This window comes from Cryptomeria japonica, chromosome 1, assembly GCF_030272615.1.
Source record: "Cryptomeria japonica chromosome 1, Sugi_1.0, whole genome shotgun sequence".
Taxonomy (NCBI): Eukaryota; Viridiplantae; Streptophyta; class Pinopsida; order Cupressales; family Cupressaceae; genus Cryptomeria; species Cryptomeria japonica.
The window spans coordinates 239,537,243-239,563,682 of NC_081405.1; the positions used below are offsets into that span (position 1 = coordinate 239,537,243).

Sequence of the window (26,440 nt, forward strand, 5' to 3'; positions counted from 1 at the left end):
TATGGTGAAAATGGATAACAATAATAACAATATTGAAAGGCTAAATGAATTCAACCACAAAACCCTGCCTAACAACAACAAAGATCCACCATAACATATGAAGATTACCTAAGACAATGCAAATCAAACGAAATCACAAAGATTATACCATCACATGCCCAATAGGGTTTTGATGTCCATTCTTCCTATCTCCATTGATCTTGCTTGATAGACTTGCTCTCAGATTTTATGTGTGCACAAGAGCTCAACAAAGAACGGAATGTGGTTGCAAGTAGGATCGTATATGCCAAGTAGTCAATTGATCAAGTAGTTAGGTCATTAGGATGATTGATTAGAATGATTGATTAGGGTTTGATAATGAAGGAAGCATCTCCTTATATAGAAAACACTATAAGAAATGGAGGGATAAGATTGAGAGGTGTAAAAGGAGGTCGGCTATGATTAGAGGGTAGGTAAAAGAAATAATAAAATAATGAAAGGGGTAGGTAGTGTAGGAATTAAGAGATGAATGACATGTGTCATGGGTAGAAAAGGTTAATGAATTAATTAAATAAATAAAGATTCATTTAATTAATAGAAGAATTAGGCTAAAATAATTAAATAAATAAAATATTTATTTAATTAGACATGACAATTTTGGGTGTCTACATTTTGCCCCTCTTTGAGACAATGCGGCTTGTCGCGTTGTTTCAAAGAAGATAATATGAACTGATACAGAGTTGCCCCAAGATGGGAATGATATGCCCCCTTGAGAGATTGGATGAAAAAAATGTCTAAAAAGATCGCAGACAATCTCTCGATAAGAAAGATGGGATAGAATGGACTGAGCAGATAAAGTGACAGAGTCATGGGATAATGAAGACTGACTCGAGAAACGAGGGCTAGGGCAGTCTATAAGATAGACCATGAGGGAAATGCATCTTCATTGTCATCTACACATCCAAGAGATCAGAGTGCAGAGCGAGATAGAGCAGCAACAGTCAGCAGCGATGGCAATGGCTCACAGATTCGATCATGTTCACTGATTTCAGAGGCTAGCAGAGGCAGGAGAGCCGATAAGTACCACAAAACCTCCTTGTACTTTGATGCATTTATTGTTGTCATTAATGCATGCTAGGTAATGTTATAAATGCGCTTAGAATAGGGTCCAAAAAATGTCAAAAATGTGTAGGCGCATCTGCGTTGGTGCCAGGCGCATTTATGCAGTCTAAAAGAGCGTTTATGTCAAGAAAGTGTGTTTGTGTCCAAAAATGTGAATTTTTGTCTTCTTGGTCAAATCGGCAGTTCTGTGATGAACATACGCTATCGATTGGATAAGATGCTGAGAGGATACACTCAAGCAGGTCCTCTAGGGAAGACTAGGATAGATCAAGGCACTTTGTGATGAACAGTGAGTACCAAGATAGAGTACTTTGTGATGAATAGGGAGTACTAAAATATGAGCAGCACTTTGTGATGAACAGGGAGTGCAAATGTGAGCAGCACTTTGTGATGAACAAGGAGTGCAAAACACATAGTACTTTGTAATGAACAGGGAGTACCACTAGGATAGAAGCAACACTTTGTGATGAACAGTGAGTGTCACTAGGACTGAGATGATTGATTTGTGTGACTGCAGGAGTATTTGCCTATGCTGGAGTCACGAGAGAGATTCCCATCAAGTCAAAGGTTGTGACCTGAGTTGATAGCCGAAGACCGAGCTGCGATTGAGGCTATGGGATTGAGACATATTCTATATGTGCCTGAGTTTTGGGTGAACATGGGATTGCTGACTGCTTTAGCTGAGAGATGGCACTCAGAGACTTGCACTTTTCATTTGTCGATGGGGGAGATGACAGTCACCCTAGAGGATGTATATAGGATTCTGTGGATACCGATCGATGGGGATTTGATTCTGTACAATCGAGACAGAGACAGGGATGCCCTTAGATGAGTGTTCTAGGATCCGGGACTGGAGATGAGGGTGGAACATGTGGCATGGGATACCATGACATGGACAGGATTAGCACTACCAACAGTGTTGGCAAGAGTTATCAGTGGGTTCCTCTATATCAGTTTTGTACCATTTTGTATGATGATGTAGACACCTTCGAGTGATTGTAGCCATATGATTTTGACATCATTGTATCATGACACTTTATATATATATGAGATGATTCATCTTTGCGACAGCTATATGCATGTGTACCTATGTGATGTATGTTTCATGATGTATGCCTCTATGCAGTATTTTATGATATCGATGCAAATATGTACATGAGGAAATGCAATATTTTTGTTCTTTTATGTTTTTAAATGTTATGCAAATACAAATGTGAATGTATGAAATGCAGATGAATATGATAATGCAAATGACTATTTATATGATGAGAATGTAAAATGTTCTAACATGTGTTGTGTGCAAGATGCGATGCAATTGTGATATCTATATGTATGTATGAAATGCTTATATGTGGTAATGCAGGTGCAACTACATGAAATGCGAATTTATGAAACATTCGCTAATTTGCTCTCAAAATTAATTTTTTATGAAACATCATAAAAAATTCATATAAATTGACAAAATGATCCAAAAAATCTGAAATTTTTATTGGATCCTTCTGATACTTTTCCTGACATGCACAAAAAATTTGATGCCAAAATTCGTAGCCGTTTGTGAGATCTAATCAAAATAAGGAAAAACCCTAATTTTTAAAGATCCGAATTTTAGGGAAATATTTTGCATCAAAATTAAAATCACAAAGAACAGATCCTATGTATAATTCTGAGTGATTTCCAAAAATGTAAGAAAATCCAAAAAATTCTCTCATTTCTTCTCAAAATTAATTTTTTATGAAAAATCATAAAAAATTCATAGAAAATGAAAATTTGCTTCAAAAATTTTGAATTTTGGATTGAGAGCTCCTGATACTTTCTTCAACCTGAAAAAAAAATTTGGTGCAAAATTTCTGAGCCTTTTGTGAGATATGATCGAATCTCTCCAAGATCTTGATTTTGTGTCCAAAACCCTAGCTGCACAAGATTATTCTCCAAATTGTTTTACAAAACAACAATATAGGGTTAGAAAAATCTGCAAAAATCCATGTCCCACAGGGCATGCCAAAATGTATATGGTGAAAATGGATAACAATAATAACAATATTGAAAGGCTAAATGAATTCAACCACAAAACCCTAGCCTAACAACAACAAAGATCCACCATAACATATGAAGATTACCTAAGACAATGCAAATCAAACGAAATCACAAAGATTATACCATCACATGCCCAATAGGGTTTTGATCTCCATTCTTCCTATCTCCATTGATCTTGCTTGATATACTTGCTCTCAGATTTTATGTGTGCACAAGAGCTCAACAAAGAACGGAATGTGGTTGCAAGTAGGATCGTATATGCCAAGTAGTCAATTGATCAAGTAGTTAGGTCATTAGGATGATTGATTAGAATGATTGATTAGGGTTTGATAATGAAGGAAGCATCTCCTTATATAGAAAACACTATAAGAAATGGAGGGATAAGATTGAGAGGTGTAAAAGGAGGTCGACTATGATTAGAGGGTAGGTAAAAGAAATAATAAAATAATGAAAGGGGTAGGTAGTGTAGGAATTAAGAGATGAATGACATGTGTCATGGGTAGAAAAGGTTAATGAATTAATCAAATAAATAAAGATTCATTTAATTAATAGAAGAATTAGGCTAAAATAATTAAATAAATAAAATATTTATTTAATTAGACATGACAATTTTGGGTGTCTACACATATGCTCAGTTTAGGGTTTCAAAAGCATTATATTGTTAATCACAAGCATTGAACTACTTAATAGAGGCACTGCACTAGTGTTTGGATGTGTTATTCTTATTTGCAAAAGTGTTGTATTGATTTACAAATGTGCTATTCTACCTTGCTTTTGTATCTTGGCTATTTTGGGTTTTCTGAGCCATTTCTTGACTTCTAGTTTTGGCATTTTGACTGTCTAGAGGCTGTCTATGTTTTTGAGTGTCCTAAGGAGATCCAGGACTACATTATATATATATATATATATATATATATATATATATATATATATATATATATATATATATATATATATATATATATATATATATATATATATATATATATATATATATATATATATATATTGATTATTTGTATTCTGATATGATTAAGCAAGATGTTGATACCTTTCTTTATATTGGGCTCTTTGATATTGTGGCTATTGGATACTTGTGACTTTATGTTGCCTATATGATTGTGGCATTGACATTGTTATAATATATTGTTGATATTCATTATGGTTGGAACCTTAGCTATCTGGGTTATGTTGTATCTGTGAGCCCTTGTTCTTTTATTTGAGTATGTGGATTACCCTAAGGTCTAGGTGCATTATTAGGGAGAGTAGGCTTCCATGATTTTGTCAAGGTCATGAGGAATAGACCACTAGGAATCCTTGTGTGAGGAGTCAGGGTCTAGACCATTGGGATAGCTCATTGGAATTTTGTTGTTTAAATCAAGTGATGGCATAGTGAATTAATCTTAGGTGGGATGGGTAGTAGTAATTCATCTTAATAAAATAAGAAATGTAATGTTGGTACCCCATCTAATGGGATGGGGTTTGGGATAGACTAGCCTAGTCTATGCTCTTAGATCCTTTCCTTGGATCACCAGGTGTTCTAACCACACCCTAGGGTCTCTAGGACTTCCCCTGCTTGTGGAATCCCCTGACCTTGCCCAGTCCACCCACCAACAAGTTGAAAAAACTACTCCTAAGGTCTCACCTACTCATGAGATTCAAGAACCCTTACTTAGGCTAATAAGGGTTTGGCTTGCTCCACACCTTCCTAGGTCTTATCAAGGTTAGGTCAGGTCTAATACAAGGTTTATCCACCCATTCATGTGCCCCCAAGAGGTTTCAATCTTTCAACCCCTTACCGATTTCACTATTTTGTGTTTTGCCTACAAAATAGGGCTACAAGGATTGTGACGAATTAGGCCTCATACCTGGTCCTTTAGGGATCCCTCTTAAAAATGATGCACTTTCTTGTGAAACTCCCTGAAAGATCTACTATTCATTTGGCAAGGACTCAAGGATTTTCCATGTTTTAGGCCTCCAAGTGTCCGTACACTGCCCTAGGTGGATTTTAAGGTTTTTAAGGGTTTTTAGGCCTGCCAGGGTCTCAGTGTAGGTTTGGTGCTCTTGCCACCTTTTCTGGATTGGTGGAAGATCCTCCTTCACACCACTAGTTCTTCACTCACCCCTCTACAACTCCTCCAAAGGGTGCCTCCTCCTCTGACCTTCCTTGCTCTCCAAGACCCCTGCAACTTAACCCTTCCTAACTGGGCACTTTCCAGTCTCGCCTAGGAGTGGGTCTTTAGATGGCCTCCTTGCATTTTCAAGGGCCCTGCTTGTTGTGAAGTATAGTACAGGGTCTGTACTCTCATTCCCCATGGTTTCATGGTGATTCCACAATGGGGAATGGAGTTATGAGCCCATTGACACAAACCAGTCCAAAACTGGACAGTAAGAAGCAAATTCACAAAATATTTACAAACACACACAACCTACAAAACAAAACCTAAAATAATTGCTCACAATTAGAGTATATAAACCATTCAAGACACTCCACACATTTTTGCTCGAAAATCAATCCATTAACATTCTTCTTTTACTCCATTTGTGCCGATTGGCAAAAAAATTGTAGTCACAGTCAAGTCACTTTGCTTTGGCCGTACAATTTCTAACATCCAAAAAATTAACTTAGGGTTTGCAACTACTTATACTACCCTCTCCTTGGTCTGTGTTCCCATATTAGGGTTGTCCACGCTAACCTAAATATTTTGACCTCTAGGTGGAAAAGTTGCTTGACAACTTTTAAAAGTTGTCATGCAACTTTTGCAACTTTTGAGCAACTTTCTCAATGTTGCCTTTCTTGACTCCTAGATCCACATTGGGATAATATAAGGACACCACCATGCTATGAAGGACCCCTAAACACCTCAAAGGAACACATACCCTCTATTTCCAAAAAGAAAATCTCAATCTTGACTTATGACCCTAGGACCTCAACTAGGACCCTAACTAGGACCAATGAGCACATGGCTCTTTATTTTATATACAATGGCTTCATAAAGAAGCAAGAACACAATCAAAAACAAATGGTGGGAGCCCTTTGAAGGGTGCTCCTACACCATACTCCCCCTCTGCAACACACTAAGGAATTAGGGGAGTGAGAAGAGCCGAATCAATGCTAAGCTTCTTGAACTTGCTCTCCTCCACCCAAGTAGCTTCAGATACAGGTTGACCTACCCATTTCACCAAGTGCTCCATGTAGACCTAGTGTATAGTAGACTTCCTCTCCCTTGACTCCAAAATCTCCTCTGCTATAGGCTGCTTCACTTGAGGTAAGACATTCACATCTATGTCTTGTAGCACCTTGGCCTGGTTCTCAGTCTGTCCTTCTATCTCACCCTTGTATATGATCAGATCAACAACATTGAAGACTGGTGAAATGGCTAAATTTGAAGGAAGATCAACCTTGTAGGCGTTCTCACCATATTTTGCTAGAATTCTACAAGGTCCTACCCTCTTCATTTGCAGTTTGGTAGGCTTACCACTTTGCATCCTAGCTTTGCTCAAATGGACCATCACATAGTCACCCACCTTGAACTGAACCTCTCTCCTTTTCTCATCCATTTTGGCCTTCAGTTTTTGAGTGGATTCAAGGATGGCTTTCTTGACTTGCTCTTGTACTTCCTTGATGGTTTGAGTGAAGTCCTCTTCTTGTCCACTCTTCATCTCCATGGAACCAAGTTCCCTGAGTTCACACACTCCTCTTGGATGTCTACCATAGACAACCTCAAAAGGACTTCTTCCAGTGGTCCTATTTACACTGTCATTATATGCATAGTCTTCTTGAGGAATGATTAGATCCCATGTCTACCCATACTCCTTAGTTAAACACCTCAACAAATTGCCTAACACCCTATTGATGACTTCAGTTTGACCATCAGTTTGTGGATGGTAAGCTGAGCTAAATGAGAGATTAGTTCCAAGTCTCTTCCATAATGTTTGCCAAAAATGGCCCATGAACTTCTTGTCCCTATCTGAAATAATGCTTAAAGGGAGTCCATGAATCCTAACAATCTCCTTAAAGAAGAGATGTGCAACATAGCTAGCATCATGTGTAGTTCTACATGGAATGAAATGGCTCATCTTGGAAAATCTATCTACTACCACATAGATGCTGTCCATACCTATCTTTGTCTTGGGAAGTCCTACTACAAAGTCCATGCTTATACATTCTCAAGGCCTATTTGGGACCGGTAATGGTTGATAGAGACCAGCATTGCTTGATCCTCCTTTTTCTCTTTGACACACACCACATTGCTCCACATACCTCTTCACATCTCTTGGCAACTTTGGCCAATAGTAGTACCTCTGTACTAGATCCAAGGTTTTGTTGACTCCAAAGTGTCCACTTAAACTACCATTGTGTTTCTCTTGGATGAGGTTTTCCCTCATGGATCCTCTTGGCACACACAACTGATTACCTTTGAACAAGAGACCATTTTGGAGAGTGTAATCTGCAAACTCACCATGGAAATGGTTCTCAAACTCCTTGCAAACCTTATAAGCTGATGAGAAGTCTTCATCTCCTTCATAGAGGTCCCTAAAACCTTCTATTCCTATGCTCTGCAACTGTAGTTCTTGAATTGTCAACAACTTCCTGCTTAAAGCATCTACCACCTCGTTGAGTTGCCCCTTCTTATGCTTGATGGTGAACGTGAAGGATTGGAGGTATTCAATCCATTTCAGATGTCTATTGCTAAGATTCTCTTGAGTATTAATATAACTCAAAGTCTGGTTGTCTGTGAACACCACAAATTCCTTAGGAAGTAAGTAATGCCTCCATTTTTTAAGAGACTGCACTAATGCATACAACTCTAGGTCATAGGCTGAGTACTTCTTCTTTGCTTCATTAAGCTTCTCACTGAAAAATGGCACAGGTCTTCCCTCTTGACTCAATACACCCCCTACTGCAATTCCACTTGCATCACACTCCAATGTGAATAGCTTGTCAAAAGTAGGTAGGAGTAGGATAGGTTTTGTGGCTACTTCTTGCTTTAATAATTGAAATGCTTTGTCAGCCTGCTCAATCCATTTAAACCTAGTTTTAAGGCCTCCTTTTATGGTGTTAAGGACTGGTGCACATATGCCACTGAAGTTCCTCACAAACTTCCTATAGAATTGGGCTAAACCATGGAAATTCCTAACTTTAGTCCCTGTTGTAGGCCAATTCAAGATTGCCTCCACTTTGCTTGGATCCATCTTCAAGGTTCCCTTAGACACCACAAATCCTAAGTAGACCAGCTCTTGCTTCAAGAAGTCACACTTCTCTAGGTTGATTGATAACTTCTCCTCATGCAACCTCTCTAAGACTAACCTCAAATTCTCAAGGTGCTCCTCTTTGGTTCTGCTATAGATGAGAATGTCATCTAGGTACACTACCACAAATCTGCCTATGAAATCTTTTAACACCTCATTCATCAACCTCATGAAGGTGCTTGGGGCATTGGTGAGTCCAAATGGCATCACAAGCCATTCATACAATCCTTCTGTGGTCTTGAAAGCAGTCTTCCACTCATCTCCCTCCTTAATTCTATTCTGGTGATAACCACTTTTAAGGTCCAATTTAGTGAAATACATAGCACCTCCTAAACAGTCCATCAAATCCTCTATTCTAGGAATAGGAAACCTATACCTTATGGTGATCCTATTTATTGCCCTTGAATCAGTGCAAAGTCTCCACTTGCCTCCCTTCTTTGATGCTAGCACTACCAGGACTGTACATGGGCTGACGCTCTTCTTAATCAGTACTTGTTCCAATAACTCCTGCACTTGCCTTGCTACCTCCTTGTTTTGGTTAGGTGTGAGCTTATATGCAGCTTTGTTAGGTAGGGATGCTCTGGGAACAAAGTCTATTTGATGGCTTATAGACCTTCTTGGTGGGAGTGTTGCAGGTGCTCCATCACTCATTATGTCCTTATACTCTTGCAACATTTGCTTCACCTCCTTGGGTACATCTGTCTACAACTTATCTTCCTCCTCCTTTGGCTTCATAAAGATGGCACACTTCACTATCTCCTCCTCATGTAGCAAGTGCAAGAACTCTTTACCAGTAGCCAATAAGACACTAGGTGTTCTTGAAGTTCCTTCTTGATTCTCTATCAAAGAATGAATCTTAAAGGTCTTGCTATCCTTCTTAAAGGAAATGGAGTTCTCCTCTCCATCATAGATCACCTTCCTATCAAATTTCCAGGGTCTACCTAGCAATAGGTGTCAGGTATCCATGTGTAACACATCACAAAGGATCTTATCCTTGTATCCTCCAATAGAAAACTCTACCCAAGTCTGTTCATTGACTAACACACTCTGCTCATGATTCAACCATGTCACCTTATATGGGTTAGTGTGGGGTATCCTTGTGAGTTTCAACTTCTTGGTTGCCTCCTCTGATATTATGTTATCAATTGACCCTGAATCAACTATCACCTTGCAAACCTTACCAAGGATCTTGCATCTCACCCTAAACAATGCTCTCCTATGCTTAGGCTCATTCTTGACTGGCTGTCTTATCAAGACCCTATTGAACATTAGATTTTCTCCAATCTCTGATTTAATATGGTCCACCTCAGGTGTCTTGCTACTTGAAGAGTCTTTATGTGCATAAGGAACCCTCTTTCCACTGTTTGATGATGTAGGCTTGTCAGGGAATCTATATGTCGGGTGCCCCAATTGTCCATAGTTGTAACATTTCATAGTTGCAAAGTAGGAGTTACCCCTGCCGGTACCTCTACCCCTACTTGGACCACCTTGTGCACCTCTTGCTCTAGAATGGCCCCCTCTGAGATTGGGTTCACTACCATGTTTAGACAACTTGGCTTCTCCTTGGTTCCTTTGCTCATTTGCCTTGCTTTGGTAACCACCTCGGTGATTCATTTGTTCTCTACCTCTGCCTCTACCCCTATTATTGGAGTCTCCTTTCCTTTTGTTCCTCTCTTCCACCTTGACAGCAAGCTGATGAAATTTTTGAATAGTAGTAGGAGTCCATAGGCTTATCTCCTCTTGAATGTTCCACTTTAGGCCGCTTAGATACCTAGCCACCTTGATAGATTCATCTTCTTGGACTTTGGATCTAAGACAAAGTTTTTGAAATTCTTTGGTGTAGGAGGTCACATCAAGGTCTTTTTGCTTCAATCCCTATCTCTTCTTATGAAGTTGGACTTCATAATCCTCTGGTAAGTAGTTCTCCTTGATCTTACTCACCATGACCTTCCAATTGGCAATAGGTAGCTTTCCCATGCTAACTCTCTCTTCCTGTAGATACTTCCACCATGTCAAAGCTGATCCCCTTAATCTTGATTTGGCAACCTTAAACTTTTGAGCCTCGGTCACTCCCTCACACTCAAAGTGGTTTTCCAAACCCTCAATCCATTCCATGACAGTGTCAATGTCCATCCTTCCACTAAAATGTGGCAATCCTTCAAAAGCTTTGGTGTTCAAAGCCTTAATAGCCTTTACAAATGGTTCTTCATTGAACAAGGGATCCGGTTTAGGTATAATGTCATCTATGTCTATAGTTTTCTTGCCTTTATCCTTGGTGTCCTCACCCCAAGGTCCTTGTATCCTCTGATCCACCACTTCCTACAGCTTATCCCTTATCTCACTCATAGCTTCTTCAAGGAGTCTATTCTTCTCTTGCTCTTCTACCTCCCTAGCCAGCTCTGCATTGTTGACCATTGTGCTTTCCCCTACTAATTCACCAGAGTATAGAGACATACACGGTCCACCAAATCTTTAACTTGCTCTGATACCAATCTGATGGGATGGGGTTTGGGATAGACTAGCCTAGTCTATGCTCTTGGATCCTTTCCTTGGATCACCAGGTGTTCTAACCACACCCTAGGGTCTCTAGGACTTCCCCTGCTTGTGGAATCCCCTGACCTTGCCCAATCCACCCACCAACAAGTTGAAAAAACTACTCCTAAGGTCTCACCTACTCATGAGATTCAAGAACCCTTACTTAGGCTAATAAGGGTTTGGCTTGCTCCACACCTTCCTAGGTCTTAGCAAGGTTAGGTCAGGTCTAATACAAGGTTTTTCCACCTATTCATGTGCCCCCAAGATTTTTCAAGCTTTCAACCCCTTACCAATTTCACTATTTTGTGTTTTGCCTACAAAATAGGGCTACAAGGATTGTGACCAATTAGGCTCCTACCCGGTCCTTTAGGGCTCCTTCTTACAAATGATGAAATTGCTTGTGAAAATCCCTAAAATACCTGCTATTCATTTGGCAAGGACTCAAGGATTTTCCATATTTTAGGCCTCCAAGTGTCTGTACACTGCCCTAGGTGGATTTTAAGGTTTTTAAGGGTTTTTAAGAGGGTTTTTAGGCTTGCCAGGGTCTCAGTGTAGGTTTGGTGCTCTTGCCACCTTGTCTGGATTGGTGAAATCTCCTCCTTCACACCAATGGTGCTTCACTCACCCCTCTACAACTCCTCCAAAGGGTGCCTCCTCCTCTAACCTTCCTTGCTCTCCAAGACCCCTGCAACTTAACCCTTCATAGCCGGGCACTATCCAGTCTCGCCTAGGAGTGGGTCTTTAGATGGCCTCCTTGCATTTTCAAGGGCCCTGCTTGTTGTGAAGTATAGTACAGGGTCTGTACTCTCATTCCCCATGGTTTCATGGTGGTTCCACAATGGGGAATGGAGTTATGAGCCCATTGACACAAACCAGTCCAAAATTGGACAATAAGAAGAAAATTCATAAAATATTTACAAACACACACAACCTACAAAACAAAACCTAAAATAATTGCTCACAATGAGAGTATATACACCATTCAAGACACTCCACATAATTTTGCTCGAAAATCAATCCATTAACATTCTTCTTTTACTCCGTTTGTGCCGACTGGCAACAAAATTGCAGTCACAGTCAAGTCACTTTGCTTTGGTTGTACAATTTCTGACATCCAACACATTAACTTAGGGTTTGCAACTAATTATACTACCCTCTCCTCGGTCTATGTGCCCATATTAGGGTTGTCCATGCTAACCTAAAGATTTTGACCTCTAGGTGGAAAAGTTGCTTGACAACTTTTAAAAGTTGTCATGCAACTTTTGAGCAACTTTCTCAATGTTGCTTTTCTTGACTCCTAGATCCACATTGGGCTAATCTAAGGACACCACCATGCTATGAAGGACCCCTAAACACCTCAAAGGCACACATACCCTGTATTTCCAAAAAAAAATCTCAAACTTGACTTATGACCCTAGGACCTCAACTAGGACCAATGAGCACATGGCTCTTTAGTTTATATACAATGGCTTCATAAAGAAGCAAGAACACAATCAAAAACAAATGGTGGGAGCCCTTTGAAGGGTGCTCCTGCACCACCATCCCATGGCCTGGAGTATTGTATATACTTAGGATGAGGTTTGGGAAGATCTGGTAATCAGATAAAACAAACTCCCTTGATTTCCTCAAAGATTGAGATAGTTCCACATGTGTATCATAGATGCCAGGAATGGGGAGCACCTACTCCCCTTACCTAGGATATCCATTTATTGTTGGTGATAGGGTGTGATGATACTCTTCCCTACATGTATATCCTAGTCCCTTATGTCTTGATGTTGAGTTTCCTCTAGAATTTTGTCTTGAGCTCTTGACTTAGCCATGTGGTGTGTTGGAGTTTTTTGTTCTTGTGATTTTTTGTTTGAGGTGTTTCGGTTGAATCCTTTGGTTGTTAGGTGTTAGCCTAGATTTAAAATGTGTGTGGGATTTTGTGTCATCTCCTAGTACATGGGGTGGATTCCTTATGGTTCCACATGCTTGGGTAACAAGTATCCATCCATAGCCGAAGAGAGAAGAGTCCACATCATGCACAAGAGCATCCAACGAAGAAAATCCCAATGGAAGAAGGCATCAAACCACCTAACCATTTGGAACCAAAGGAACCACCCCCCATGATTGGAGATGACATAAGGTCCCACACACACTCTAGACCTAGGATGACACCTATCAACCAAAGAGATAACAACACACAAGCCACAACTTAAAATCACCCACATAAAAAACAAGCCCACCACATCACAAGGTTGAATCAAAACCACAAAACCTTCCAGAGACTGCCCAAATAAGGCATAAGGAACTAGGATCAACATGTAGGAAAAAGTGTCATCACATGCTATCACTATCAAAGGGTATCCTAGAAATTAGTCTTTGCATCCATGGTACACATGTGGAACCGTCTCAACCTTTGGGGAAATCAAGGGAGTTTGGTTTATTTGATTACCAAATCTACCCATACCTCACTCTAGTTTGCACTAGCACTCTAAGCCATGAGATGGGGTACCACACATATACATTTCTTATCTTATTAAGATGAGTTACTACTACCCAACCTACCTATGATTAATTTATTATGTTATCACTTGATTATACAACTAAATCTCCAACGAGCTATCCCAACGGTCTAGACCTCGGCTCCATAATACAAGGAATCCTAGCAATCCATTCCTCTTGACCTCGACAGACTCATGGAAGCCCACTTTCCCTAATCATGGTATTAGGCCTTAGGGAGAACATATAAAACAAGGAGAAGGACTCTCAAAGCATAACCCAACTAACTAAGGTCTCCAAAAATAAGATAATCAATAATGAATGTAAATAAATATCATTGCCACATCATACAACCATATAACAACCATTATCCATAATCGAAAAATATAAAGATCAATATAAATCAATAAATAAATTCCCAAAAGTATCTCAAGAACTCAAGGTAACAGACACAACCTCTGGACAGACAAAGGATCAAACTAAAATCCAAAAATCTAATTAAGAAAACCCAAAACTGGCACATAAATAAAAAAATATGCAGAATAGCGCTTTTACGCCACAAAGCAATGCATTTGATAGTTAGAACAGTGCCTATGTCAGATAGTATAACACATATGCCAATTATATCTTAGCACCTCTGAGACTGTAAACAATGCTTAGGTATTATGAGATAGAGCATATGATGTATTCAATAGCACTTTTACCAGGTACAACAATGCCTTTGACAAACCAAATAGTGCCTGCAATCTTTCTTGTAGCACTTATACCACACAGACCAGTGCATTCACCCTATTGGGTAGCACATTCACCACAGACAATAGCGCATTCATGACATTTATATGGATTTAGCGCATATGACTCAAAATGCAAAGAATGGAAATATAAGTTACGATTATGTCTAATAAATCGACAAGACCACCAAACTCACTAGAGACAACTCAAATAGGAATGCAATGATAAATGCAATCCAATGGACCCAATAAAATGCAAAAAAAACTTAAAGAATAGGCACGACACCATCACAGCGAATAAGTAACAATACACAATAGCAATTCACAACCAAAACACAACACCATAAAAAATTTCACGACAACAATCCAGAATGCAACAATAAAACCTTAACACCATATATAATTTATCAAACACTATTGTTAAACTTTCTACAATAACAATTCCCACCCCAAAGACAATCTTTACTAGGCACAGAGCAGACAATACTATAAAACCAAAATGCAAATAATAAGGGATAAAACCTTCGACCTAAATCTTAGAAGTTATGGAAATCCAAGAAGATCTAAAGAAGCGCAACACAAATCCAATTCAAGCTCAAAACCAAATCCAAATCTTGAATCCTTCAAAAATTGCAAAATGTATCCCAGAAGCCAACTTGGGTTATCCACTAGAATTCTAATATATAGAAAATTATTCAAAAACTATAGAAAACATGTCAGCCAATCATAAAATTCCATAAAAAAATATATTTCATACCAACCCTCTCAAAAACCAAGGTAAAATATATAAAATGATATTTAAATAACTTACCCCAATATCTTAGCCAATAGTAAAATAATTAAATAATAAATAATAAATATCCAATAAACACTTAAATCAATAAATAAATAATCGATAATATAAAATTATTTATTAAAAATAAATCCCAATATTAATCTCTCATTAATATTAAATATTAATGTCAACTTTTTATTTAATTTATTTTTATAAACTATGTAAATCCATTAATTTAATTTAACATTATTAAACCATATAAATCAGTTAATTAATTAACAATTAAATCAACTAAATACTCACAACACCACAAGGCAACCCTACATTGGGTCAACATCGCCACACAATACTCTAACCACTGACTCAAGCCAAGACACATACACTGACAAGGATGACAACTTAAGCCTAGAGTGTGTAGAAGGAACTTATGCCATCTCCAACCAACTTGCCATTGGGATAAAGACACGCTTAGAGCTATGAAGCTAGGTGGAGTCAATGTCTAGTACCTACAAACCTGCCTGCATCAATACATATATAATAACATATATCATGAAATAAACAAAAAAGTGAAGGGGAATCACAATTTCATATTGTGCTCATAATGAGTGGTATGCCATCGTCCCTTTCACAAACATAGTAGAAGACAATCATGATAACCAAGCACTATCGTAATCATCACCGTACCTAATATAATCATGAAATAGGGTTAGTACATCATAAGATACTATCAAATCACCATATACACATATAAACCATGCAAATAAAATGAGTACATATAGATCATCAAATAAGAGTCCATCATTATAATAATTCATAAATATCATCATCCACACGAAACCATAATGTCAACCGCAAATACGATATGTCTATCATCAATGATAAAGCATCCAAATCATAGGAAAATCCATAAACATCTATCAAAAACATCACAAATTAGTATAATCTATATCAATATAATTTATCGATGCACAAAAAGGAAAGATAAATCGGGGAGGGACTCTACAACTAGAAGGTCAACAATCAAACAACTTGGCACTATGGAAGATGGGCAACCTGCCCACAACTTGCCTTTCTCAATACTATTGATGATGTTGCACTAATGGCAATGGTGCATACTCTAGAGGCATTATATTTGCAATATTTAAAATTAGGGCAATGCCCTCTATGAACATGAATGAGATGGATTAGATTATCCCATTACAAGTTGATTGTTGGTGTTAACTGTTCAAGGTAGATGTGAGTTTGTCTAGCCCTCCATTGCACCATTAATTTGTATCATATTTTAACTTTGCAAAATAATAAACAACTTGATAAATTATAGAAGCTTCCTCATGGATTTGTTGTCTTTACTTTATTCTCCCATCTAAGCTAGTTGTTTCATATATAATCTAGTATAAAAGCGAAAGCATTTTCTCTCAAACAAGAATTCCAATCATATATATAAAATATGTTGTACTTGTTAGCACTAAAAATTATCCCTTGATTGTAAAAGGGGAATGGCTAGCACATCTTGAACATGGTGTGATTGTTTATAAGGGTGGATTAGGGAGTTTGAAATCCAATCAAAGTACCAAGTAAGGTGTTATCCTTGAGATTGTGCTGACTATAAAAAGCACAAATGCCAAGGCACCTCAAATAGGATAGGGTGATAGTAAATTGAGTAGCTAAGGTAGGAAGATAAAAACCATAAAGTGATAGATCATTAGAGCTGATAAAATGATGATAAGTTCAATTTTTTCAGAGGTAAAATAAACATGATAATAAGTCATTTAAATATGTAAGTAACATGTCGTGAACACATCAATTCATACAATTCTAAGAACACAAAATAGGAGACAATATGAAAGTAACTTTTTCATTAATTCTCATAATAGGTTATAAATTTCATGGGATGAAAAATCTATGATATTCATTTAATCTCTATTAACATTCTAACACCAATACTAATCACCCAGTACAATATCAAAATTTAGAACCTCGTACTAATGATCTTGATTTCCCATTTATAGATGACTACGAGAGCAAACAAGCTTCACATCAAATAGTACACATGTCAAAATTCTATTTTCTTACCCAAAAATATATCGAAACATCTTTGCTTTTACAAATGACAATAATATTTACAACCATTGGAGGGCATGAGATTACTGGCGTAGCATGTTGTTGCATGAGATTACTGATATGGCATGTCAATGTGTTGAGATTACTAACGGCTTCATTGATGACATTGTAGGTGCTAATGTAGAAAGAGCGTAAACTAAGATAAAAGAAACAAAGAACAATCTGAAATAAGCCTTGTAAAGGAACCAAGGCATTGAAATTTGTTTGACCAAATAACCTATATTCTAGAGACAACCAACTGCTTTAAATCTGCGTGTACCTGTGATCTACATGATCTAGAAAGGCATCCATATATATAGTTGAATTGTATCTAAAACATAGTCTATTTCTCCTTGCATGGTGTTTTTCTCTTTATGCCTTGAGTGTACAATATTGTTTATGCCACTTCATAGCTATCAAATTCATTAGGCCTCTGGAATTCTTGGTGTTGTTGTACTTTGGTAAGTATTTCTATGGTTCTATCATCAAGGATGGATCTAGTACTATTGATGAATTTTTTGTATCATGCATTCATTTCTATGATTTTATCCAAGGTACCATTGAAGACACCCATATGTAAATTGTTCCCATCATCTATCATAGAAATAATATACGACACACACATTTCAAATTCATTTCTCGAATCTCCAGGGTCCTTTAAATTTTCATCATGACTATGTATCTCTGGGATAGACCAGTATGCCAAGGACTAAAAGAATTCCAATTTTATCTTTATCAATTGATCTTTTGTTTCAATAAAAGGCAACTACTCAACTAACATATTGATCATTTTATCAATAGGTTGTATCTGAGAAGGAGTTGTTGGTGCGTACTGTGTGGCCAAAACCAGTGTATTGAATATGTTGACTTTGGTTTGCCACCTTTCAAAAACTGGTTTTAGTACCTTTATCATTTCTTTACACAAATTTTCTACTTGTAGAAGGGTCTGATATACTTTGTGCACTTCTTCAACCTTACCTTACATATCTTTCAAAACATATGATTCAAAGTGTTTATCATGACATCAATGGCCTTTTCCTTTGCAATGATCTTGGCATGGTGCAATTCTTCATCCAATATACTTACTTCATCCACAAAAGATTCACCTTGAGTCATTTTTGGAGGGTGGTAAAACGCTATAGTACCCTCAAGAACAAGAGGCTTGTCAATAATTCCCAATGCTTCCTTCTCAGATACAACCTATAAGCCTTATTTTATCAATCTCATGTTTTCCATATAAGCCTTATTGTATGCCTCATTCAAACTGATGTTCATTTTCATCATATCATCCATTCTCTTTTGTTGGTCCTTTTTCATGGCCTGAGAAAACATTGCAGCATGTAGTGATACAATGACAACCTCTAATGGAGATGTATCCTTCAAGGTTCTTACCACTGCATTTCCCACCATTTTTTCAATGCCATGAAGCAACTTCAACTTATTAGTCCTTGGTTCTTTTGTCCACTATACCAATTCTTTGAGTGTGGGGTTATATCTAGTTCCCCTCACTCCTCTCATACTATTAAATTATGCAATGAACATAGGATCCTCTTGCTTCCTAATTTGATCTTGTAAGAAAATCTCCTTAAGATCAGTAGTTTGGAACCAAAAGCATCCTACTCTCTTTCACCATCTTTCTTTCTTCCTCAAAGGTTATATCAATATCATCAAGAATTAATTGGGATCCCTCCTCTAGAGATTCTTTTAATTTCATTTGTAGCCAAAAGCTTTTGAACTCTAGAGACTTAATAAAATTATCATTAGTAATGAACTATGTTGCTACAATCATCCACTCATCTTCCACTTGCTCCATAGGAATAACATTTGGCAATGCTACCCTATCTTCTTCTTGTTCTCCTTGTTCCTCATTATCATCATTTTGGAAGTGGGGCAGCGGTGGGTCAAGTTCTTGTTCAAATTTGGTTCTCAACACATTACTAATTATCTCTTCTCCTCCTCTTCCTTCCTCCTCACTCACTTCTTGTATTATCACATTAGACTGACACCCAATTCTAGGCCTTTTAGGTGGGGGTTGTGATACTTGACCACCTTCCTCTGTAATTATTTTCCCTTTGTCAATATGTTTGCTGCCCTTGCTGTTGACTTAGGTCTCTCTTTCATCTGAGGTGCATTGGCAAGTGCCTGACCATAGAGGGACTCAAAGTTGTTGATCATTAGATCCATTCTTTGAACCTTGTTGCTTATTTTTGCATAAAAACCTATAAATCTTGGGTCCCAACTTCTTTCATTTTCCAACCTCAACAAAATATTCAATTTATTTCTTCTATTCAAATCTTCACCAACACTTGATGATAGTAGGATTTCCTCTTTATTCTTACTATTCTCATATAGTTTATGTAAGCTTTCGAGTCATAATCCCTCACCTTACCACTTTTCAAATGGTACATATCTTTCATGAATTCTTGTACCTTCTCTAACATGTCACAACCGATTACAAAATCATAAAACATTGTGAATCGCGACAAGTGTGTTCTCTTTCTTTTTCCTTTTACGCATTGATGTTCCATCCACATCAATTGCCACATAAACTCCATAAATGCCTATCTAGGAGGAACAATTCTAGGAAACCTATGTGGTGCTTGGTGGCAACCATACACTCTAATTATTGTGTACTCAACATAATAGAAACAATCCCCAAAATTATGGGTTTAAGCATCTTCTGACAAAGGCTTATTAGTGGATTTCAAATCTTTAGCCCTCAATAATTGCATGACAAGTGGTGGGAACCTTTGGTATGTTAGACCACACCATCCTAGGATATTTATCACAAAATGGTCACAAAAAGTTACATGATTAGAATACATGGACCTTCGGTCCCAAATCTGTGTCCACCTTTGAACAAGCCATGAGTCAACCTACTTATTAAACATAGTGATTTTCATGCTAGGACTCCAAACTACTCTATTTTGAAAAGGAATGATATGACACAATAAATAAAATGCCTAAAGTTCACAATCACTTGGTCACCCTATATCCTCAAGATCCCCTCATGTAACTAGTTGTGAATATATGTGGCAAAGTCATATTCTTTATTAACACTTGGGTGTTGTATCTTCATTACCATCATCATTAAGTTGATAGGCATTCTTTATTTGTGTGCATCTTTTCCTGATATTTGGCATAGGGCATGGTAGGTTTTCACAAAATAGTGTTCAAAGGTCACCAACTCAAAGGGTTTTGATCCAAAGATGAAACATCATACCTTCCCACTTTGAACATTTTCTTGCTATATCTTGGCACTTCATCACTTCTTATGATCCTTCTTTATTTGTATTCTTATTCCAACTTATTAAGGTCAGTTTTCTTCATAGTTTCCCTATTTAAACCAAAACAAGCAATGATGGCCTCTCTACTCAAGTATTCCATGATCAGTCCTTCTGTTGTCCTAATTGTGCATGTTTTTTCATGATATCTCCTAGCTAGAAGTCTGATCAAGTCTGGTTCAATGAATACATCAGGGACCACCAATTTTCCTACATTCAATGTCTAGGGATTTGACACTGGCACATCCTTATCTCTGTTCTCATAGAAAAACCAAAAAATATCCTATCCTATGTTGTCTATAATTACATCCCTACACCTTGATTATTGGTCAATGAAAAGATTTATTTTGCTTTCTTCCATGCCAGACCCTAGTAGAACGTCACACATGCAACTCCCTAACATATCTCCTAGCTTTCTTCTCAGTTTTTAGGGTTTGGGTGGATTGAGCAGGCTTATTAGTAGATTGGGGAGGGTTTTCTATAAAAAGTGGAGGTGAAACTACAAGTTGTTCAGAAGAAACAAATTTCTTTCTACTTGGTTTCGAGATTTCACCTTGAGCAGGTGTCTTCTCAACAACAAGCTACTTTTTTTGGAGTCATTCTAATGAACTACGCTAAGGTTTTAACAAATTGAACTCAAATTGAACTCTACTTAATTCCCATAGACTAAAAAATTTAGATGAAAACAAAGTAGGTAGTAGAATCAAATTACTCATTTCTTTGCGCTTTGAAACCCTACTTTGTTGGTGCAGAATGCTCTTCATCACTTAGCATAGGTTCTTACAATAAAATCGTCGAAAGCAAGATGGGAAAATGTTCTTCAAAAACTAAAATTTATGGTATGTCTTCATGCATCCTTTGGTTGCAATTAATTCAGTTCATGTGAGTGTTGAAAGGTGGTAGATATCAATTTTAAAACTCCACCGTTGATCCTCGATCAAATGTTTTCTCTTCGTCTTGACTGTAATTGATCAGATGACATGGCATTTGTTCATTCATCGCATGCTTTCTTTCCTCTTAAGCATGGTGTCCTGCATGCCTACACCACAATTGTGCCATATATTTCCTTCCAACGAGACAATAGGGGAAATTTTCCTTTACCTTGTTTATCACTTCTAGCCCATAGTCCATCCTCTGACTAAAGTCAAGGCCCACGAGGCTGTAGGAGAATTTTACCATTTACTTATCTTCCCTCCGTCACACACTCTCTTTTATCTGTGGTCAATCGGTGCAAGGTAGCAGGGTATGAATTCAATAATAGGCTGACATCCCATGATGTATAAACCTATGTTGTTTTAACAATGTAGGGTGGCAAGGATTACTAGCCCTTGACTGTTAGATGTTCTACCTCTTTGATCTCACTAGCCTACGACATACGTTTAACTGCTATCTCTTAGCAGTGGGGTGGTAGCGAAACATTACCTTTAGCTTTCACCTTATCCTACCAACCCGTGACTTGCCTTTTATTGATGTTATACACCTCGTGGGGTAGTCGGGTATGACCCTGCTAGCTTGCAGCCTATAATCTGACTACAGTCAAGAAATGTAGGGGTGCAGGGAACTTAAGTGAATAATTATGCATGGGAGTATTTTTCATGACTTAATAATGGGTCATCGAACCATTTTGTCTAGGACTTGGGAAAAATTACAACAACTTCAAACAAAAGGCCCATGGAGCTATTATGACTGATGAATTTTCAAATTTCTAACACAAAGGGGTCGATGAACAAATGATGTGATAGGCTCGAAGTCATAACTAAAGGCTTGGTTAACTGGTTTTATAGGTCAACACATGATTATAACAAGTGTGACTTTTTGACACAGGTTAAAACTTTTTATTCAACCCTAGCACAAGCAAAAAGGGGGAAATTAGGACAATCACTTCTAAGCCAAATCTTGCCAAATTTTAAACACTCCTAACAAGTTGAAAACACCAACACTATGACTAGTTAATTTCAATTGAAATGATATAACAATATTTCCTCCAATATTCAATGGTTAATATGTATCTAGAGCTCCAACTTTAAACTAAGCCAAGTTAAATAGCAGCTCCAATTAATTTAGAACCCATCAATTAATATTAGCACCTTCCACCAAATCTAAAGTTTTTCTTAAGACCCAACCAACTCTTTATCATAACATGAGATAGAAATAAAAAAGGATATGGAAAATATTAAAGAAAAAATTGATACATATAATATCTAGTGAAAATAGGGGGGTTCTTAATTCGGATTGTGCATTGGGAGAGGGTGACAAGAAAGGAGTTTAGGACAATATTTTTTGAAAAAAAGGGGATTCTTTAGTATGCTATGAACGCACCTAATATAACTCAGGTGAACACTAAGTGAAGCCCCCGTGTTATTAATATTCATAATTTATGAACTATATTTTGTAGATTTAAAAAATAATAAATCATGTGATGTGAATAGACATACCAATAAAATATAATTTCATTTGTTTATGAGGAGAGATAGTTCTTTGGGTGAATTTTGCAACAAGGTAGATCTGTGAATGTTGCTTTCCATTTTGAACCTTATTATTTCTATTCATGAATTTACACTAGTGATGATGAAACCAAAATAGAATGAAAAAATCATACATCCATTTGATATGATAACATTTGACAAAGAAAAAATCACTTATTAAACCTTATCTTGTAAATCTTAAAAATAAAAAATAAAAATTTATCCACACCAATAGTTAGAGTTGCCATTAGGGTTGGGGTTAGAATTCAATTAGGTTTAGGGTTAAGCTTTAATTAAAGTTAGAGTTAGAGTTAGGATTTAACAATGGTTTGATTTAAGGCTAGGTTTTAGTTATGGTTAGGCTTTTAAACTAGACATTTTTTGACGTATTTTAAATAGATTTTTGAAAAATATATGTATACCAATTTTATTAGAGTAACAAGTGATAAAAATATCGCATTATTTCAAGTATATTTTTAATTAAAATTTTAACTATTGACTTCCTATATTAAAAAATAATAATTAACGAATTCATCTATCACCTTATTCACATAAAAAATAAAAAATAACAAATAAACAATAAATTATAAAAAACAGAAAAATTACAATCAACCAGTACACCAACCAAAAAATTAAGAGGCCATCTGAAGATGGTGTATATTATTCTTTATGTACCCAAACATGGACTAATAAAGAGTCTCCTAGTTAACAGTGAGGTAGATAACAATGAGCTAGAAAACTGTATGCAACAATACTAATAATAATAATCAACCCCATTCATATTTAAGTTGAGCTTACATTTGCAGAACTCCTAGCTTAAAATGAACCTTGAGAAAACTAACTTTTGAATAACACACCATTTGCAACTATCTACTCTTATAGAGTTTTTCTTTAGAAACCTCAATTGATCTGAATGCCCGAGTCATATAAAGAGCCAGCCTTCCAATTAGCAGGTATAACATTGGGAGCAGATACCCATTGGCTATCATAGTCATCGCTGACCAGAAAACGAACAACAATATTTTCACAAGGTGGTGGTGCAATGTCCCATACACCTCCATAGCTTCTTCTCATTGCTTTCCAATCTAATATTTTGTCCTACAATTTAACCATATAAAGTCATAAGAAACAACACAATCAAACATAAGCTGAGGAAAATTGTTCTGAGTGTAGAAATCTATAGAAACAATTGGAAAAGAGTCTAAACACAGATTTGATAAGGTATTACATCATTTTGGCCTGAAAGAACTTCAAAATCATCATAGTATTGATTTAAAACCTATTAAGGAGAATGGCATTTCAGAATGAATACACACCTGAGAAAGTTCCACTGCTATTATATCTTTTTGGCCTCCTGTATACCAAAATACTAAAGACAAATAATATGGATAATCACTGCTTTCATTGATCTTGAACATAATGTTGTATCCGGGATATTGGCATGGCACTCTGGTCATTGATCAGATTAGATCAAAATTTTACTTAGTTTGAAAAGTATGAATGAGAAGAAGACTTTCAGGAAGAAACATATTACCGTTTGTACTTAATGTCAACGACACCTAAAGCTAGAAGGTGCTTGTCTTTGCCATTTTTGGCCATTGCTGTGAAAGCATGGGGACTCATGATGAAATCAGTTCCATCACCTTCTCCATGATCGGTAGCAACTACTTTCACTCCTTTACCACTGCATAAGTCCTCATTCTTGCACTTGACCTGTTCAGACACAAATACAATAATACCCATTTGCCTTAGTAGAATCATATAAAAGTAATAACAATAGAAATCAAATCTTGTGTTAGACTGAAACCTTTAGGTATAATTAATGGGGTCTAGAACTTGGAGTATAATGTTTAAGACCCAAATTGGATAGCAATTCATTTCATTTCTTAAATTTCAGAGTAGAACTACAAAATTTTAAGCTTCAAACTTAGGTTGGAAGCAAATTACTTGTCAAGAAAATAAATTTTTACAACTTTAAAGTTATCGTAGAATGAAAGGCCTCCAGTTCAATTAGTTGAATACAATTGGTGAAAGTCACTACACCATTCAGGAAGGTTCAAACTGTCCGAGGCATGATATAAGGAATGAGGCTAGGATTATTTTATGGACAATCCTTGACTTTCAACCAAAGAGGTATCAACATAAGTTCATACTCAAATATCAGATCCCAGAACAAACTCACAGATGATATAAAATGTTCCATAAAGGAAATGAATTATCAGAAAATATCAGATAGCGAAACAAACTCATGAATGATATATTATTCATACTAACTTGATAACAAGCACCACACCCTGCACCGCCTCTGAATAACCGTCCAACTGCTGCCACATCTCCATAGTTGAGTTCTCTCCCAAACTCTCCATATCCACAGCCACCCCCTATAGATTATAGCATAATAATATCACACTGAATTCATCTCATGTAAACAAAAACAAACAAGTCAGAACTAAAAGCATGAATACAACTAAAGCTAAATTGGGTGGTCTTTCAACAATCAAAAGAATAGTATTACTTGAAGTTCCTAAGCCATCTTGACTCTCATAGTAAGCTGCCCTAGATTTTACTAACTGAGAATCTCCCCTGTAAAGAAGTATCAGCATGGGCAAGACAAACAATAGAGCAGAGAAACATGAAGAAGAAGCCATTTTCCTTAGAATCAAGAAAGACAATAACAATCCTATCTGTAATAGAACATGAAATCCAAGGTTTGAAACTATGGAGTGAATTCAAAAGGATTGCTTGTGGGTATTTATAATTGAAGTGTTGAGACAAACATCTCTGTACTGATTTGTAATTGGGCCATCTTATTCTTGTTCTAAACTTCAACACTCATCCAACGTTTTCTTATCTCCCTCTGGGGCACAAAGCATGCTGGCTTGTTTTTAACTATTTATTTATTCACTGGTTTGTTTTTATATGTTCAGATTGTAGCGAGCGTTCCACTCACCTGGTTTGTAGGCTTTTTTCAGAAGTCATTCATCTTATCGAGGAAATAAAGCTGTTGTTATGCTATACAAGTTTCAATGGGCCTAGGGCTTTGAAACCAACCCTCCATCATGTGAGTTGAGTAATATGTTCAGAAAGTTTATTATCTCAAAGAAAGCTTGTAATGATACCTCATCCAGAAAATGCTTAAATTATACTATGGTTTGACTAGATGAATGCACCATCCCATTAAAAATGTTTTTCAAAATAATAGGGAGCATCTAAAAATTGTATATTTTAAAAACATTTGCTTTAAGTACAATCAAAGCAAAACTTATAAAACTTCCAATTCATCATCATACAAACTTTTATGATACCCTAAACCTTCAAAGTTGGAATTTCTTAAATTGCATTGAGTGAATGTTACTCTAGTTTGTTTTGTTTTTTAAGAGTAAAAAATGTTTTTTTTTAATAATAATTTAATTTAAAATTTAATAATTGTAGAGGGACATTGTGAGATAGAGAACCATGGGACCCACCTTGGAAAGCTGAGTAATATGTTATTACTCCATAGTTTGCATCAAGAAGTCCTGTGTGTGTGTGTGGACTAGTATTTAGCAATATTTTCACATATTGAGTTTTATCAGCTCACTTTTCCCGCATACAATAATTATGTTAAAAAATCTAATTTTATTGAACCAACCATTAACCTTTCATCTGCAAACTAATTCAACAATATAAATCAATAGA

General features: G+C 36.8%; 1 protein-coding gene across 1 annotated transcript; it reads right to left on the minus strand.

The window, feature by feature from the left end:
• Positions 1-23,446: 23,446 nt before the first annotated feature.
• On the minus strand, positions 23,447-25,514 carry LOC131034177 (expansin-like B1). The gene is made up of 5 exons (XM_057965568.2): positions 25,278-25,514; positions 25,037-25,143; positions 24,297-24,475; positions 24,079-24,211; positions 23,447-23,860 (listed from the first exon to the last, which is right to left on the minus strand). The coding sequence occupies exons 1-5, from the start codon at positions 25,408-25,410 to the stop codon at positions 23,663-23,665; spliced, it is 750 nt and encodes a 249-aa protein (XP_057821551.2). The 5' UTR covers positions 25,411-25,514; the 3' UTR covers positions 23,447-23,662.
• Between the last annotated feature and the right edge of the window lie 926 nt (positions 25,515-26,440).

Coding starts and splice junctions, on each gene's coding strand:
- LOC131034177 (XM_057965568.2), bottom strand. CDS start 25,410: ATGGCTTCTTCTTCATGTTTCTCTGCTCTATTGTTTGTCTTGCCCATG. Junction 25,144..25,277: donor AGATGGCTTAGGAACTTCAA/GTAATACTATTC, acceptor TATAATCTATAG/GGGGTGGCTGTGGATATGGA. Junction 24,212..24,296: donor GTTGACATTAAGTACAAACG/GTAATATGTTTC, acceptor ATCAATGACCAG/AGTGCCATGCCAATATCCCG.